This window comes from Humulus lupulus, chromosome 7 (assembly GCF_963169125.1).
Source record: "Humulus lupulus chromosome 7, drHumLupu1.1, whole genome shotgun sequence".
In the NCBI taxonomy this organism is placed as follows: Eukaryota; Viridiplantae; Streptophyta; class Magnoliopsida; order Rosales; family Cannabaceae; genus Humulus; species Humulus lupulus.
Window position 1 is genome coordinate 24,126,393 of NC_084799.1, and position 19,958 is coordinate 24,146,350.

Below are 19,958 nucleotides of genomic sequence, written 5' to 3' on the forward strand. Positions count from 1 at the left end.
CCGAAAAGTGACTCACGAACAAGACTTCTCCCGAAGCTTGATGACCAATGTCCAAGTGTGTTCAACATGCACAATTAACACAAAGGAAAACAATACAGAAGTACACTGTAATAAACCACTAAGAACTTGCTGGACTCAAGTTCTTCACATAATAAAAATTCTCTCTAAAACTTAAAAAATATTTGGAAAGTAATACCCAAGAGTGATGATCAAAAACCAACGTCCTAAGGATGATTATATACATTTTAGAATCCCTTTAGGTCGTGGAAAACAAATCAGAAATCAAACAGCCAATAAATGGAAAATCTTCCAAAACAGGAAAGTCAGAATCTGTTCAAACAGACTGACAATCCGTTCAAACAGATTCATTGAACCTGGACAGTTTTTCAACCCAGTTTCCTTAAATAAATAAGGAAACAATATATCCTTTATGATTGCAAGCTGTACACGATTTTTGGGCAACCAAATCAGATAAATAAAATAAATACTAATAATTTCCAATTCAAGAAAAAGATAATCTTTTATAGGAAAATATATATTTATTTTATTAATAAAAATCTGAATATAGAAAGACATATTTCACCAAAACAAGAAACTACCCATTTTCGAAATTCACCACAAAATATTACAAAAGAGGAAACTACTAATTTCGAAAATACCCTTTTAATTAATTTTGTCTTTATTATCAAAAATGCCAATAAAGGATTTTACAATCTCCCCATTTGGCAATTTGATAGACAAAATTAATTCAAAAAACCTGCAACACAAATGTTAGTGATAAGTAAAGAGAAAGAACTCCCCCTGCAAACATGCATGAACTTATAACAAACATGTAAATAAACTAGACTTAACTCCCCCTCAAAATAAGAAGGTCCAGAGTTAAACAAAACAACAAATCAGGTTTTTGGAAATCTACTCTCCCCCTTTGTGTCTTTCAAAGAAGCCAAAGAACCATAAAACAAAAGAACAAAAAAAAAGTATCAATGTTTAAATGACAAAAACTAAAATAAAACTAAACAACTGGATCTTTAGACAGAGATTGAACAGCCTCCAACACAGAACGTTGCAGTCCTTCAATTGACATCACTCGAGCAGTCAAAGAATCAACAAAGGCTCGAACATCAGCTATTTCGGTTGCAACAAGTCCTGAATCTGTGGCAGCAGAGGAGGAGGCATGAGGAATGCCAGCCGAAGAAATCTTTAGGGATTGGAGCTTGACTTTCTTGGAGGACGGAGCAGCAGTGGCTTCAGTAGGAGGGGCAGAGGCTTTGTAGGAAGCAGCAGTAGTTGGGGCCACCAAGTCTTCTTGATCACGTTGGAGATCTTTTTTCTGCATACTCAACACTTTATAAATAACTTGAGGAAAAGGAAGATTCAAGTTTTTCCTGTTACCTTTGTGAAACCCAATGATTTGATCATGAATAACCGAAGCCAAATTTATACCAAGACCGGTCCCCACCTTGTACAGAAATGAGGCCATATCAAAAGAGATAGTGGCGGTGTGAGAAGTGGGCTTCCAATTTGTTGTGGCAAACTTATGGAGAACAGCATAAGTGTAGGTGAGATTGGAGACCGAGATGACTGTATTGGATGGCCATACCATTTTTTGACCAACCAATTCAGTGATAACCATGTCCTTGTCAAGAGAGGCACCATCAACATCCTCTTCGACATCAAGGGGAAGATGCAAAGCAAGAGCAATGTCTTGAGGAGAAAAAGAGAACCAATGGCCCCTAACAAACACTTTGTTATACAGAGGAGATGAAGGTTCAATAATTTCATTAGTAAGATTGGCATAGAATTCCTTGACTATTCTATCCACAAAACCAGAAAATTTAACCAAAGAACCTGTCCATTGTCGATCTTGAAGCATTGTTAGCACACCAAAAGGACGATGATCACCCAAGACATAATTTCTTTCAATGATAAATTTCCTTTGAGCATATAGAACCATATCACGTGCATTATCATTATAGCAAAAAATGGAAGAATAAGGTTTGAAATTTACACCTGAATGTTTTGGTGAAGGAGTAGAACCAGAAATAGGTTTCTTCCCTTTAGCTTTGGATGGCAAAGGAGATGCAATGTGGTCTGAGTCAGATTCGGCTTCCTGTTCAGAGGGGATAGTGTCTTCTTTTTCTGGCTCATCAGACTCAGCCTCTGATTCGACAATGTCAGGAACCGTTTCATCAGACAATGTGGTATCATGACTTGCTTCAGATTCGGACTTATCTTCCTCAGGATCAGATTTGGAGGAGGACAATGAAGGGGGATGAGCCTTCAATTTTTTCTTGGCAGCAGACAAAGGAGAAAGAGACGCGTCCAACCCCAATTTCCTTTTGGGAGTCACATAATTTTTCTTGGACTGACTCGGCTTCAAGGGCAATTTGAGCAACCCAGCAGCAGCAGCTTTGGAAGAGGAGGAAACAGATTTCGATTTTGCCCTAGCCTCCAAAGACGAATCAAACGTAAGAGGAGAATGGTCCTTGGCTTGAGAGGGCACCACCACTTCAGATGGTGGTGCAACAATGTCAGCAGAGATATCTGGAAACACCATAGGATGTTCATGAGAGAGCGAAAACACCTTCTTGCGAGCCTTGGATTTGCAGGACTTTCCAACAGATGTGGGAGTTGTTGGAACAGAAAGAGGTACCGTTGATACAGACGGAGGAGGCGAAGGAGATGGCACCTTTCGGGATTGAGAAACAGGGATCTTCTTGGAGGAGGCACCACGAGTTCTCACCATTTTTTCTCTGAAAAACAGAAAGCACTTACAAGAGAATGAGAGAAAAAAAAAATGAGAAGGAGAAGAAATAACTGAGTGAAGTCGTGGGTGAGAGAAAATAGGGTAAAGACATGCCTTTTTAAATAACTTACTTACCCAAAATGAATACCCACGGCAAAAAGAGGTTTCCCTTTTTTATTAAAAAAATTGTTTTAATTAACCAAGAAAAGGAAACAATCTTGAAGACACACGATTCACATACAACTTTCCCCTTTTTTTTTTATTAAAAAAATCTATTTATAAAGATGTAATATATATAAACACCCAAACAAAAAAAGGCAACCAGAAATAAATACCCCACACGATCTCCTTATTGACTTTTTTTTTTTTTTTTAAAACAAAATCCTAAACAAAGTACTAGACAATAAAGATACACATCATGATATTCCAAAATGAGAAAGAAGACAAAAATAGATTCCTTGGAGACAAAGAATATATTAAATCACACAATTAAATGCATAATTTCTCATAATCACCACAATGATTCGGTTCACATGAATTTCCTTGATTATCATTTTTTTTATTATTATTATTTTTTTATTTTATATAAATGTACAAAAATAAAAACTCAACCCAAAAAAAAATCTGCTTTGATAAAAAAGAGTCATCTTGATAAGAATAAAATCAAGCAAATGAAAATAAGTGTTAGTGTAAACCAAAGATAAGAACACTTGTGAAAGTGAAAAATTAGAAAGAATATTCGAGAGAAATAAAGCACAATTCAGTCACAGGCACATATTCTTAAGTAAATCAATCAACAAGTATGAGTCTTACACACATTTTTTTTTTTTAAAACTGTGTACAATTTTTATTACATTGTTTCAAGCATAAGTGTGTGATAGTGTATGCAAGGGAACATTGCCCAATGACAAATAAGTCTTTTTCGAAATTAAAATAATTGTAACCCACGAAGACGCTGTCACACTACACCAGTGGTAGCCCTTTTCTATGGTAGCGTATCCTCTTCATAACTTTGAATTACAAAGATCCAACTTACTCAAAAGACGACTTTCACACACTGATGCAAGTAGCTCTATTCTTGCACAGGAGCTTGAAACAATGCTACACAAAAGGAAGCTCAAACATTAAACATGATTAATTTACTCGAATATGCCTAGGAGGAATTGATTAATTTTCTCTCAAGAATATACAACCAAAGATTCATAAACACAAGATAGATTATCCAGCTTGACACACAACAAAATTTTCAAATTGATTGACAATTTGCTTAACCAAAAATAACACACATTAGATCAAGCGGACAACATAACGAGAGAATTTAAAGAGAACAAACCCCCAAAGATTTTCGGAGGAAATCAAAGCGAACCGAATCAAGAGCTTTAGTGAAAATATCTGCAATTTGTTTATGTGTTTCAATATATTCCAAGACAAGAACTTTATTTTCAACTAATTCTCTTATGAAATGATGATGAATATCAATATGTTTAGTACGAGAATGTTGCACAGGATTTTTTGAAATATTGATTGCACTTGTATTATCACAAAAAATAGTTAAAATGTCAAGATCAAACCCATAATCCATCATCATTTGCTTCATCCACAAAAGTTGTGCACAACAACTTCCTGCTGCAATGTATTCAGCCTCAGCTGTTGAGAGAGAAATAGAATTCTGTTTCTTGTTGTGCCAAGAAACAAGATTATTTCCCAAGAAGAAACATCCTCCACTAGTGCTTTTTCTGTCATCAGTGTTACCTGCCCAATCAGCATCACTAAAACACACTAGATTAGGGTTAGTTTCTTTTGAATACCAAATACCATAATCAGCAGTCCCATGAACATATCGAATGATTCTTTTGACAGCTGCAACATGAGACTCCATGGGATTTCCTTGGTACCTGGCACACACACCAACACTATAACTCAAATCAGGTCGACTAGCAGTGAGATAAAGAAGACTACCAATCATGCTCCTATACAGTGTAGGATCCACTTTGACACCATTTTCATCTTTGGATAGCTTTACAGTTGTTCCCATTGGTGTTTTGGAAATCTTTGAACTTTCAAGTCCAAACTTTTTGACCAGGTTCTTAGCATATTTGTAATGACCTACTTCCTTAGAGCCGTTACTAAGTGAGTTTTAAGACAAAACAGTGCAATGAACTCGCTAACCGAGGTTTTGAAACAAAAGTGTGTCTAATAAAAAGTTAAGGCTGTAGTCTTTGAAAGTGCGTTGACTTAATAAAAACTTCTAGTATTAAACAATTGGGATCCCAAAATAAGGTTTGAAAACTATTTACATCTTGAAATAAGTTTACAGTTGATCAGTTCTAAAAATCATAGATTATTACAGCCATTTTCAAACAAACCCCCAACCAAAGCAGTCGGGCAGGCCAAACATGTACGCGTCGCTTCACGCTCTCCGTACTCATGGTTGGTTGACTCAGTCCTTGCCCTTACCTGCAACACGGAGCACCCGTGAGCCGAAGCCCAGCAAGAAAACTCATGCAGAACATAACATATGCAAATATACAGTTAATCATATTAGATAGTCCACAGATAAACAAGTCAACCATTAGACTAAGCAAACACGGCCATGCCGCCCCAGAAGCCTTACCGAAGCCTGGGGTATCGGTTCTCACCGTAAGGATAACACATGTATCCACCGGGCCCTGCCCTGACTATAGCATCCCATGTGCTAAGTGTTACTTCCGGCCCCGCTGCCGCACCCGGCCTACGCCGCTCTCGGCCCTTGCTGTTCATTTTATTATAATCACACATATAATATAACACAACAACATTCAAACGAATAATAATTCATTTAAGTCTGCATCCTAACATGTCATGCAATATAGGGCCATGCCCGGAAATCATCTCATCATGCAACATGCAATATAGGGCCATGCCCCGCAATCACACTATGGGCCCATGCCCTATCCTACGGGTGTTATAGTTTTCTTACTTGTATTCCGAGCCTCCTGATGCACTAAAGCCGCGAGCACGGTCCTCAAGCACGAGCCTCCCCAATATCCTAGTCACAACACACATGAAACATCCTTTAATACTAATCAAATCATAACCACTTCCCGGGACCAACTCCACACTCTCGGGACTCCCAAATTCCTAAAACAATTCATCGGAAACATCCCCCGAGCCCCTGGAACAAATGCCCAAAAATGCAAAATTTCCCATCCTGAAAAAGGCGTAGCGCCACGGCGCTACCCGCAAGGGCTGCGGCGCCCAGCGAAGTCAGAAAGCTCCCCTGACTGAAAACAGCCTTGCGCCGCGGCGCTCCTTCGCGAACCCAGAAAAACTGGGTTTTTCCTCTGCCTTTCATCATCCAAAACACTCCCAAAACATCCCCAACTCACACCTAAGCCCCAAAATCAATTCAAAACCCCACATAGACCATTTAACAACTCAGAAACACAATCAAAGAAACCCAAACACACAATCAAATCCCCAAAATCCACATCTTTGATTTTCAACTTCAGAAAATATAAAACCCAAAACCAAACTTAAACCATGCTTAAATTCCTCAAACCATAACAGAAACAAGCCTTAAATCTACTTAGAATCCTTACCTTGAATGAAGAATCCAACCCTATGCATCCTTGATTCATCTCCTAAGTCTCAAATTTCAGCTCCTTCACTCCTCTTCTTCTCCTTCTTCTTCTTCTTGCCCTAGGTCTCCTTCAAGCTTTCCTTTTCTTAATTTTTAAACAAAACCCCAAAATGGATAAGTGCCAAACCGTTCACCCCATATAACCCAGCTGCAATTTGTCTAAACCCCTCCTTGCCTATCCTTTCCTAACTAAACCTCAAGGGCTTACTTGTCATTTCCTATCCATTACAATTCTACCATTTTACCATCAAAACCTGTTACTCTCTATGGTTACTAATCAGTTACACAAGTTACCAAATTACCAGTCACCAAAATCTCTCAAGAACTAAGTTACAAAATCCCCGAATTACCCCTAGGCTCCTCCCGAGTTGGGTATAGAAATCCCGTTGTGACTTTTAAGTTAACTTGCTCTCTAGGACCATCTCGGCACGTGCATCACAACAATAACACCACACTCACGTGGTACAATCCACAGAATACAATTATCACATATATGCCCTCAGCGGGCTAAAATGACCAATTTACCCCTATCATGCAAACGGGGTCCACATGCATATTTATTTCACTTAACATGCATACTAACCACGTAGTCATGCATCTCGAATGTTGAATTAGTCATATAACATGCTTTAAATCATAACCATGCATTTAACTCATAAAATCACACATAAATCCCAACATGCCCTCCTGGCACACTAATCAAGGCCCTTAAGCCTTATTAGCGATTTTGGGTCGTTACAATATTTGCTTTGAGAAACAAATGTGCCTTCATCTAACTACTTGACTTGTAAACCTAAGAAATAAGTCAATTCTCCCACCATGCTCATTTCAAATTCCTCTTTCATTTGTTTCACAAATACCTGCACCTCATTGTCAGAAGTAGAACCAAACACAATATCATCAACATAAATCTGAGCAATAATTATGTTAGATTTAATATTTTTGATAAATAAAGTTTTATCTACTCCACCCCTTTTGTATCCATGAGAAACAAGAAATTGAGTAAGTCTCTCATACCAAGCCCGAGGGGCTTGCTTCAAACCATAAAGAACTTTCTCCAATTGGTAAACATGATCAGGTGCATGAGGATCTTCAAATCCTTTGGGTTGTTCAACATATACCTCTTCATTCAAGATCCCATTGAGAAATGCGGATTTGACATCCATTTGGAACAACCTGAAACCAATCAAACAAGCAATAGACAATAATAATCTAATTGACTCAAGTCTTGCAACATGTGCAAATGTTTCATCAAAGTCTATTCCTTCCACTTGTGTGTACCCTTGTGCCACTAATCTTGCTTTATTTCGCACGATTGTACCAAATTCATCAGATTTATTTTTGAAAATCCATTTTGTGCCAATAATATTGGTATGCAACGGTCTTGGCACAAGGATCCACACTTTGTTTCTAAAAAATTGTTCCAATTCCTCCTGCATAGCTTTAATCCAATTTTCATCAGTTAAAGCTTCTTTCACATTTTTAGGCTCAATTAAAGATAAGAAACAAACAAATTGAACAACATTACTAAACCTTCTTCGTGTTACCATACTGTCTTTTGGATTTCCAAGTATTAAATCTGCTGGATGATTTAACTTAACTCTGGTTGATGGCTCCTTTTGGACTTCATCCAAAATAATATCTGGAAATTTCTTTTCTGTCTGTCCAGAATCTGTTTCATCGGATTCGAGATTTGTTGGAACAGATGGACCAGACGTTTCAACAGTAGTATCACTGACACAAGCTTCTTCGTGTTTTTCAGTAGGTTCATCAATAAACCTTTCAATTTCTTCCTCAGTAGAAAACTCAGAAAAATCCCTGGAATCATCAATAACAACGTTAGCTGACTCCATTACAGTTTGGGTTCTCATGTTATACACACGATAGGCCCTACTGTTAGTGGAGTATCCAATAAAAACACCTTCATCACTTTTAGCATCAAATTTACCAAGATTTTCTCTGTCTCTCAAAATGTAACAAACACATCCAAAAAACATGAAAGAAAGCCACACTTGGTTTCTTACCTTTCCAAATTTCATAAGATGTTTTAGAAGTACCTGGACGAAGAAAAACACGATTTATGATATAGCAAGCAGTGTTAATTGCTTCTGCCCATAACCGTTTAGTCAATTTTTTGCTGTTTAGCATCACTCTAGCCATTTCTTGAAGAGTGCGGTTTTTCCTCTCTACAACTCCATTTTGTTGAGGAGTTTTGGGAGCTGAAAACTCATGAGAGATACCTGCATACTTACAAAAATCATCATAGACAGAATTCTCAAATTCTTTACCATGATCACTTCTTATACGAACAATTTTTCCAATGTTGCAATCTTTTTCAACTTTTAATTTCAAGCAAAGAGTTTTAAAGGCATCAAAAGTGTCAGATTTTTCTTTCAAGAAATCCACCCAAGTATATCTAGAAAAATCATCCACACAAACAAAAATATACCTTTTGCCATTTAAACTCTCAATTTGAATTGGACCCATAAGATCCATGTGAAGCAATTCTAAAACTTTCGAAGTGTTTATGTCAGAAACACTTTTATGTGTAATTTTCAATTGCTTACCAAGTTGACAACTCTTACACTTACCATCAGATTCTTTACCTAGCTTAGGTAAACCACGAACACTCCCTGCATGTGACAATTTTTTCAAGGTTTTGAAATTTATGTGACCAAGTTTAGCATGCCACATATCAGTGTTATTACTCACAACAGATTGACACATAATAGATGGCAGAAGAGTGTAGCAATTGTCATTAGATCTATAACCTTCAAGAACATTCTCACCATTCTTGTTTAACACAAAACAATTCTCTTTATCAAAGTTAACAGTATAACCTTGATCACAAATTTGACTTATGCTTAGAAGATTAGCTTTAAGACCTTCCACAAGTAACACTCTTTTGATTCTAGGCAACCCTTCAAAGTTAAGAGTACCCATACCAAGAACATTACCTTCAATTCCATTGCCAAAAGTAACAGACCCACAATGCATAGGTTTTATGTCTGTAAGAATAGACTTGTCACCTGTCATATGTCTTGAACAACCACTGTCAAAATACCAAAAATATGAAGAAGCAGATCTATCATATTCACTAGTAAAACCAGCAAAACAGTTATTCTTTTTTATCCATATTTTCTTTGATTGAACATTTTCCTTTTTTACTCTTTTGAAATCATCAAAATAATTGAATTTTTCAAAATATTCATTTTTAGCAAAATTCATAAGAATAAAACATTTAGGACGAAAATGACCATTCCTACCACAAAAATGGCAGATTGGAATGAATTTTTCGAATTTACCATTGGATTTACCTGCTGACTGTGTCCTTTCTGTTGGAACAAACCGAGTACCGGATACAACAGATTTCACTGAGGATGCAACAGGAACATCAGACGATAACATCCCAGCCGAGATAAAGACAGTTTTCTTTGATTTTTGAGAACTTGAAGCACCCAGTCCCACATGACTTCTTTGACCTGAATTCTGTATATTCTCAAAAATAGTTGAACCGGGGTTAAGCATTCTAACATTTTTCTCAAGAGTATCCAAATCTTTAGACAACTTATTAATTTCAACATTTTTTGAAATTATTTCTTTTTCCAAATTTTCATTCAAATCAGTAAGTTGTTTAATTTCAAGGGATAAATCTTTATTTTTGCTTACCAATGACCGATTTTCATAACACACTTTCACCCATGAACCATACATTTTTTTGTAAGATTCACTCAAAGACTCATCATTCAATTCAGATTCATCACTATCAGAATTTTCTTCATCTTTTGAAACATTATTCAAGCAAACAATTTTTTTATTTTCAGATTTAGAACCAGGTAAAATAGAAGTGAGAGCGACATTACCTTCCTCATCTTCACTACTTTCAGAGTCATTATCACTCCAAGTAGCAATCATACCTTTTTTGTTCTTTTTCAAAGTATTTGCACATTCAGACTAGATGTGACCAAATCCCTCACATTCCCTGCACTGAATACCCTTTTTATTAGTTTGAAAAGGTTTAAGAGAAGAAGGGTTACCTTTTGACATCTTGCCATTGAATTTTTTGTTTCCTATTTTATTCATATATTTTCGAAAATTCTTTGCAAGCATTGCCATTTCATTATCACCATCTTCATCATCTGAGACTTCCTTTTCAGTGCTCTTGAAAGCTATGGTTTTCTTATTTTCTTTGGAAGAGCTTGGCTTGTCTTTTTGACGAATCTTTTGATTTAACTCAAAGGTACGAAGTGACCCCATCAGTTCTTCTACCTTCATAGTACTGAAATTTTTTGCCTCTTCCATAGCAGTGAGCTTAACATTGAACCTGTTAGGAAGAACTCGAACGATTTTTCTAACAAGAACAGAATCATCAAGTTTTTCACCAAGTGCAAAATACTCATTAGAAATATCAGATAATCTCTCATAAAATTCAGATAGTGTTTCAGAATCAGACATTCTAAGGTCATCAAACCTGGTTTGTAACATGATAAATCTAGACCTTTTAACATCTACAGTTCCTTCAAACTGAGTTTAAAGAATTGTCCAAGCATCTTTAGCTGAGACACATGTGGAAACAAGTTTTATAAAACTTTCTCCAACACCATTAAATATGGCGTGAAGAGCTTTATTATTATAGCTGGATAATTTTTCTTCTTCTGTGTCCCAAACAAGTTCAGATTTTACAATTGTGCTTCCATCTTCACCTTTTTCAGTAGGAGGTGACCATCCAGACAAAATTGCTCTCCATGCTTTCTCATCTTGAGCTTTTATGAAAGCTCTCATCCTAACTTTCCAGTATGGATAGTTTGAGTCATTTAGCAATGGAGGTCGAGACACCGAACTACCTTCTGCAAAGAAAGACATTTCACACAAAACAAATCAAACGGAAAATAACCACAAGATCTCACTAAGAGTTTAGTGAACCGCTCTGATACCAAATGAAAAATCCGTTTTTTATGATTACCAACTTAATTATTTAAATTAAATAATTAATTGTTAAACTGTTACAAAAATGTTTAAACAGATACCAGATATGTTTAAACAGTTTGTGACCAGAAGATAAAAACGAACATAAAGTAAAGAACACACGAATTTTTACGCGGTATCAGCAATCTTTGCAGATTGCTACTAGTCCACGAGGCCACGCCCAGAGAATGAAATTTATTAGAAGAATATCTAAATGATTACAAAACCAAATTGACTTATACAAATAAAGACTCCCTCTTGAATTTGTCGCAACTGTTGTAATCTAAACTTCTAATCAAATTTCTGAAGTGCTAAGATCTTGAACTCCCTTCAAATCATAACACTTGCACTTTTCCTCCCGAAAAGTGACTCACGAACAAAACTTCTCCCGAAGCTTGATGACCAATGTCCAAGTGTGTTCAACCTGCACTATTAACACAAAGGAAAACAATACAGAAGTACACTGTAATAAACTACTAAGAACTTGCTGGACTCAAGTTCTTCACATAATAAAAATTCTCTCTAAAACTTAAAAAATATTTGGAAAGTAATACCCAAGAGAGATGATCAAAAACCAACATCCTAAGGATGATTATATACATTTTAGAATCCCTTTAGGTCGTGGAAAACAAATCAGAAATCAAACAGCCAATAAATGGAAAATCTTCCAAAACAAGAAAGTCAGAATCTGTTCAAACAGACTGGCAATCCGTTCAAACAGATTCATTGAACCTGGACAGTTTTTCAACCCAGTTTCCTTAAATAAATAAGGAAACAATATATCATTTATGATTGCAAGCTGTACACGATTTCTGGGCAACCAAATCAGATAAATAAAATAAATACTAATAATTTCCAATTCAAGAAAAAGATAATCTTTTATAGGAAAATATATATATTTATTTTATTAATAAAAATCTGAATATAGAAAGACATATTTCACCAAAATAAGAAACTACCCATTTTCGAAATTCACCACAAAATATTACAAAAGAGGAAACTACTAATTTCGAAAATACCATTTTAATTAATTTTGTCTTTATTATCAAAAATGTCAATAAAGGACATTACACATCTTATATATTTTCCAACTCTGTTTTCACGATCAGATATTACTTGTAATTCGATTCATTGACTTTTATGTCTAATTAGTAAAATCACCAGCCACTCATTAATTTCCAAGCCTATTATGGGTTTTGGTATATATACTTGCTGTGACTTTCTTCTAGTTTTGCATGGCATGGAATTAAAATTACATGTCCTTTAGCACATTTAATCAAATTATAATCCATATAGTACGAAGTACACGTACTATTTATTCCATTCACAGAAGGATATTGATTAATCATGACGATTGATCAAGAGATTCAAAGTGATAACGACGATGCGTACTCGACGACGGGAAGCACGAGCGGTCAACCGAGTGATCCGTTAGTCAACCGCTGTAGGTTTAAGAACCAAGATGAAAATGAGTACGTGCTTGTGACCCTGGATATTAGAGATGATTCGGTCCAAGTCATGAGAATCGAACCGGAGATTTCTATCTTGCCGACTAAGGAGAGTCATAACTCGCAGTCGTCGTCTTCGTCGGGGCCTCGGCAGTTGTCTGAGCTCGGCCAAGTGTCGCAGGAGCATAAGCAAATGACATCATCCAAAAAGTCGCAGGAGCAGAATATCAATCATAATAAGTCCGCCGGCGCCCTTAGTGCGCTAAAATTCATAACCAATCTAAATGCCGGAAGAAAAGGCTGGGCTGAGATCGTGGAAAGTTTCAATCAATACGCCGTCAGTGGACGCCTTTCCAGTTTGAACTTTGGCCAATGCATAGGTACGCACGTATAATTCTTTGTGTGGTTAATTATTAGAAGGTAAATTAAAGTTAATATATATATATATATATATATTTTAAATATTGTACAGGGATGGAGGATGAAGAGTTCGCGAAGAAGTTGTTCGCTGTATTAGCTCGACAGTGCTTTATAACATTGCCTTCAATAACCCAAGGACAGTTAAAAGAATTTTGGGGAAAAATGACAGATCAAAGCTTCGATGCTAGGCTCCAAATTTACTTACATATGTAAGATTTATTATTATTATTATTGATAAATATTTTCACCATTTTTTCTTTGTACAAACTCACATTAATTGAATATTAGTGAATATATTATAGTAAATATTGCTTGTGTAAATATATATAACTAAAAAAAATCAAATCCACATTTAATTAATACCAACCCTTAAAACTTCTGAATTCAAATATCAAACACCATATATATATATAATACAATTTAGTATTATTAAAAAAAAACATAAAATGCAAGCTCATATCCGATCATAAATTAATCAACATCTACGAGAACATTCAAAAGTCACCTAATTAATCAGCCATACTTATCATAAAACACAATAGCGTCAACACCTAAAAAAAATACAGACTAGGATTTTGATGCTTGTTAAAAATATGGACCAATTCTTCACATATTATATATATAAATAAATATATATATATATAAAATAGTTGCAAAGCATATTTTTTTTGTTTTATTTATAAAATTTACTAATTATTTTTATTAAGTTTTTATGTTTGTTATATAAATTTTAAATAAATAAAAAATATTATATATAAAAAAAATAAAAGAAAGGTTAAACCAAAATATTGTTTATGGTTTTTAAAAAAAAAAATAATAATATGATAACATTTTAAATCATAAACTACTCTATTTAAGATACAAAATATTTATAATATTATTCAAATCACACATCAATGCATTGGAGAATAAACTTGTTTATTCTTGATAGAAGATAAATATTATTCTAATTTCTTATTTAGTTATACAGTGTATTTGTATACACAAGACACTTATATATAATATATTTATTATATATTATATATTATTGTAATAATAATATTTTATAACATCTAATTTTATATTAATATAATTATAATAATGATATTTATAATAGAATAAATAACATTTTTTCCCCCGAACTATGACCACTGTATGATCGTGCCCCTCAAATGATTTGCGATGTTAAAAATTCCTCCCGAACTATGCACGTTACTGAAATATGAGACTTCTGTTAGATTTCGTCCTAGGTGGCTAACAGATTGATGATGTAGCATTTTGTCTCTTGATGTGGCAGTGCCATGTGTAGAATAATTAGAAATTTTGCCCCTCGAACTTTGACCACTACCAAATTATGCATTTTTTATTAAAACTAATTTATTTTATTTTTTAAAATTGATAATTAAATCCTTAAAAATTAAAAAAAAATCATTTTAAAAGATTAAGAAAATAATCAATACTAAAAGTTTCAAATTAATTAAATAAAATTCAAATACTCAAAAAATAAAAATCTAATTAATAGCAAATAATTTTTTTTACTTTTTCTTTTCTTTTACAATATATATGTTAATATAAAAATTAAAAATAAATCCTAAAACAAAGTTTTTTCCCCTTTGTCCTCCTCTTAAATTAAAATTTGTATTTATTTATTTAAGTCTTTTGTCCACCTCTTTAATTAATTTTTTTTTCATTGTTTTAGTATTTATTTTAAATGTTCATTCTAAAATATTTTTAATTAATATTGTTTAAGAAAAAGTAAAAAAGAGTTATTTGTTGATAATTAAAATTTTTTATTTATTAAGGAATTAATTATTATTTTTAAGAAAAAACATATATATATTTTTATAAAAGGGGTATAATTTGGTAATGATCAAAGTTCGGGGGTTAAAATTGATAATTATTCTACACATAACACTGCCACATCAACGGACAATATGCTACATCATCAATCTGTTAGCCACATAGGACGAAATCTAACAGAAGTCTCACATTTTAGTAACGTGCATAGTTCGGGGGGAATTTTTAACGTCGCGAATTATTCAGGGGGCACGATCATACAATGGTCATAGTTCAGGGGACAAAAATGCTATTTATTCTTTATAATATTTCAATTTATATTATTATAATTACTAAATATTTATTGTAGCCAAATTTTATAAAAATTAGAATTATATATTATATGTTATATATTATTATAATAATAATATTTATAACATTTGCATTTATATTAATATAATTATTAAATATTTAGTTTTGTATTATATATTATTTTAATAATTTATAACATTTGAATTTATTTTAATATAATTAATAAATATCTAATTATAATAATAATATTTTATAATATTTAAATTTATATTAATATAATTTATAAAAATGTATTTTTAATTTATTTTAAAAGTATATTTTGTTAAATATTTAGAATATTTTATTAAAATGAATTAAATAAACTGTTATCTATACATTTATATAGAAGAGATATCACATAAAATATATTATAGAATAAAACAAGTTATAAAATTATATGAATGCAGGGTGGACCAAGCAGACGCCCGAATCGACCAAGAAGAAGTGCAAGAGGTTAGTTTTATTATCAGGAACAAATCAGGATTTACAACCAGAAGAGTTATTTCATTATAATTTAGGAGATATTTAATATGCGGGAATTATTTAAGCAATGAATGCTACGAAGGACCTGTCCAATGCCACATGAAATAAAAATGTATAGAAGTTTAAAACCGAGTCTCATTCATGAGAAGTAGTGCTGTACAGCATACATGCTCTGTGTCTATTTATTATTATGACAGTGCTTCTATTAATTTGCACACATTTTATTTTTTTCTCATCACTCCTTTATAACTAATTAATTATAAGGAAGATTTTTCAATATTTTTTTAGGGAGAAATTTTGTACTTGTCAAAAATTTAAGAAGGGTATATATGCAAATTAAATTGGCACCCTCTTTTTTCTCTCATCACCCATTTTTATTAATTAATACTTTTAAATATATATTATTTGGTAAATTGACCTAAATATTTTATAAAATATTATGAGCTAATAAAAATATTTTTTTATTTTAACTTATTTATGTTTATTTTTTCTAATTTTGAGTTAAAAAAAATAATAATGATTAAGTTTTTTATTCTTAAAAATATTATTTACTAATGGGAAAACATATACTTAAAATAAATTTTTTAGAACTGTGGATTTTTTTATATGAAATTATAAGGAATTTATTTAGAAAAGTGTGAGGAGAGAAAAAATAGAAGTTTATATATGAAAGCAACTTTTTAATTTTTTGAAGAATGTAAATTTAGAAAGTAGGTGAGTTAAGGAGAAAAGGAAAAATATGTGGACCATAAAAGCACCATTCTTCTTCTTCTTAGCTAATATTTAAAAAAAAAAATTGCGAAGTTGTAAATTTAATTTAGAAAATAAATAATTAATAATGTGCAAACATGTTGTTTATGATGCGAGAACGTGCTGGAGATTATGCCGCACTCATTATGGAAGGGAAATTTGATAAATCATGCTTACATTAGCTTAATAATTAAAATTTGAACCAAAGTTAACCACTCTATGATACAAATGCTTATCTTTCATTTAATACCAAAAATACCCCTCTCATAACAAAATCTCATACCTTTCCTCTCTAAAATCTTGCAAAAAAGATACACATGGGTAAGTAATTTTCTTTGATTCTTGTTGTTGTTGGTTGTTTTTTTGATTTAGATTGCTGTTTAGATTTTGGATCTGTAGTTTGTTGGTATTTTTTGCTGTTTTTTGGGTGAAAATCGTGGTCTGTGAAAATCTGCGTTTTTTTGGGTTCCTTGAATTTTTTTCTAAATGCCCGATAGTGTCCGATATAGGCCCGATGCAGGGACGATAGTTGTTGGGTTTCAAGGTTAGTGATGAGGTCCGATGGCCACCCGATGCTTGCCCGATATGTTTTGGTTACCCGATGGTCATTAAGGTTCGATGGCTACCCGATGGTTGCCCGATATTTATTTTCATTCTACAAACCCTTTAAGTACGATAATGGATCGATACGAGTCCGATGCATGCCCGATAGTTGTTATTAAGTTAATGCAGACCTATTAGTACGATGGTACCCGATAAGTGCCCGATGCTTGCCCAATAGTACGATGGTACACGATTTTACCCGATGGTACACGATAGTGATAAAAAAACTTGATAAAAACCGTACCTTTCGGCTTTTCCCCTGCCCATTTCCCGTTCCCTCCCAAATCCCAACTCTTCACTCCCACAAAACCATCGAGCAACATAAGTACTCACACCCGACGCTTCTCTCTCCCTCACCCACCATCACCCGACGCTGCTCTCTCCCTCACCCGACGGTCGGAAAAACCCCCACCGGAGACGTAGAAAAACCAAGCCCCAACCCCCACTGGAGACGAAGAAAAACCAAGCCCCAACCCCCACCGGAGACGAAGAAAAACCAAGCTCCAACCCCTCACCGGAGAAGAAAAACCAACACCCCATTGCGCAAAAATGTCTAGGGTATGTGTTTTTTTTAATCTCTTCTCCATTAAAAAATGTTATAGTATGTATTGTTGAATTTGACTGTGTTAAATCTGACTGTGTGACATCTGATAAACCGTAAAATTTTGAAAAAAATTTCTGGGTTTTTTTAGAGGTACGATAAGGTACGATAGTGGGTCGATATGGGTACGATAGTATTTGTGTTTCTCATAACTTCAGGTTGAAGATGAGTGTACGATAGGGGTACGATAGTGGTTCGATGGTGGTACGATAGGTTGTGTTTTCTGATAACTTGAGGTTGAAGATGGAGGTACGATAGGGTACGATGTTGGGTACGATGTGTGCCCGATAGTGGGAACAAATTGTTGTGTATGTTATAATACGATGGTGTACGATGTGAGGTACGATTGTGCACGATAATGTTATAGTTCCAGTTTTCCATTGGTGTCCGATATGGTGCGATAGATTCCGATAGTTGCTCGATAGTATATTGCAGAATATAAAATTTGATGTTTTTTTATGTTATTCTATTTAATTGGGTATTTATTTGTTTTATGCAGAACTTAAGACCTCCACAACTGATAGTTCCAGTAGAGGAACATTTTACGGGACGTATCACTTGGCGCGGCAGTTGGTACTTTCCAAAGATTAAAGCAAAATTTATACAGTGTGGTTTATTGGATAGGGTGAAGGAATCCCCTTTCAAACAGTTCTTCATGGCGGAACCATTAAATTTTTCTGGTGCCTTAGTCCATCAATTGTTGTTGCACAAATTCAGAGGGGAGAAGACTGACGAAGTCCAGTTTTATATTGGGAAAAAAAGATGTAGATTTAGCCAATTGGAGTTCGCTTTAGTTACTGGTTTAAATTTTGAGGCCGGACCGTCTGAAGCTGAGATTAAAGCGAAGACCACTTCGGATCGGTTAATTCTTGAGTACTTCAATGGTCATTCCCAAGTGAGCATAGGGCAACTGCGCAGAACTTTTGAGAGTTTTCAAATAGTTGATGATGTGTACAAGATGGGTTTGTGCTTATTAGTTGAGGGTGTTTTGAAAGGTCGTGAGGAGAAGTTGATGGTTTGGACTGACATGCTGAAGATGGTAGACGACGTTGACTTCTTTTTCCAGTACCCGTGGGGGAAGATATCATACCAGAAGTTGTTACAAACTTGTCAAAAAGACTTTGTTGAAATGAAGAAGCATTTACAGAAGAAGATTGAGAAAGGAAAGACTCAAAAGGAGGCCAAGTACTCTATTTATGGGTATGCTGCAGCATTGCAGTATTGGGCTTTTGAGTCCATCATTGAGTTGGGTCAGGATCATGCTGTGAGATTGGGCCAAGGCATACCAAGAATGATCAACTGGCAGAGCAAGGAGAAAGTAGAGATACACAAAGAGCAACTTATTAAGTTGTTTGCCAAAAAGGTGAGCTTTTACTTTACTTTTGAATGTTCTATATTTTTTTCTAGATATGCAATTTTATGGGTACTGCACGATAGGAATACGATAGAGTACGATTTGAGTACGATTATGGGGTTATTTTGTGGTTTTTTGTCAACTGTTTGAAAACTGACTAAGTGGTACGATTTGGTACGATGATGGTCCGATGGGGGTACGATATGTATTCTTTGTTAATGTAGTAGTAGTGGTACGATATTGGTACGATGTTGTACGATGATGGTACGATAGTTAGCAAGCAATTCTCACTTACGGGTACGATATTGTTATGTTATGGGTACGATATGGGTACGATAATTGCATGATATGGGTACGATATGGGTACGATTGGGGTACGATAGTTTACCAATTGACATGATATATTGTTTTACTTTCCAATCTAAATATGCATTTTTTTTTGTGGCAGTTGACAGTATACCCCTACCTGTGTGCCCGACCTGCTGAAGAACAGTATGTGAGGACCCTTACAGACAATGAAGCCCCATTGTATGTGGACATGGGGTTAGAGGAACTAGAGGTGGGTCCCGATGGACAGCCTACACAGGAAGCCTTACAGAGCCAGGCTGAAAAGCTTGCTGAAAAGTTAGCTGAGCAAGCAGAAGCAGCAAATATTTTTAAGGAGGTTCCACCAGCTCAACCTGAGGCACCTGAGGTTCCCCCATCAACACCTCATGCCAGAACCTCCTCCCAAGCTGAGCAACCAGGCTACTCTATGATTTTGGCCAGGTTGGAAAAGGTTGAAGGGCAACAAAGTGCCCTTATTAAAGGTCAGTCCGAGATCTTGGGTCAATTGCAGAAGCTTATGACAATGATGGAAG

At 34.6% G+C, this 19,958-nt stretch overlaps 1 protein-coding gene and 1 pseudogene across 1 annotated transcript; one reads left to right on the forward strand and one right to left on the reverse strand.

Annotated features, from left to right (window-relative positions):
* Positions 1–1,012: 1,012 nt before the first annotated feature.
* On the reverse strand, positions 1,013–2,746 carry LOC133791500 (uncharacterized). Its single transcript, XM_062229424.1, has one exon. It carries the CDS (start codon positions 2,744–2,746, stop codon positions 1,013–1,015), a length of 1,734 nt encoding a protein of 577 aa, XP_062085408.1.
* Positions 2,747–12,836: 10,090 nt separating this feature from the next.
* Positions 12,837–19,958, forward strand: part of LOC133790966 (respiratory burst oxidase homolog protein B-like) — a 63,965-nt pseudogene continuing 56,843 nt past the window's right edge.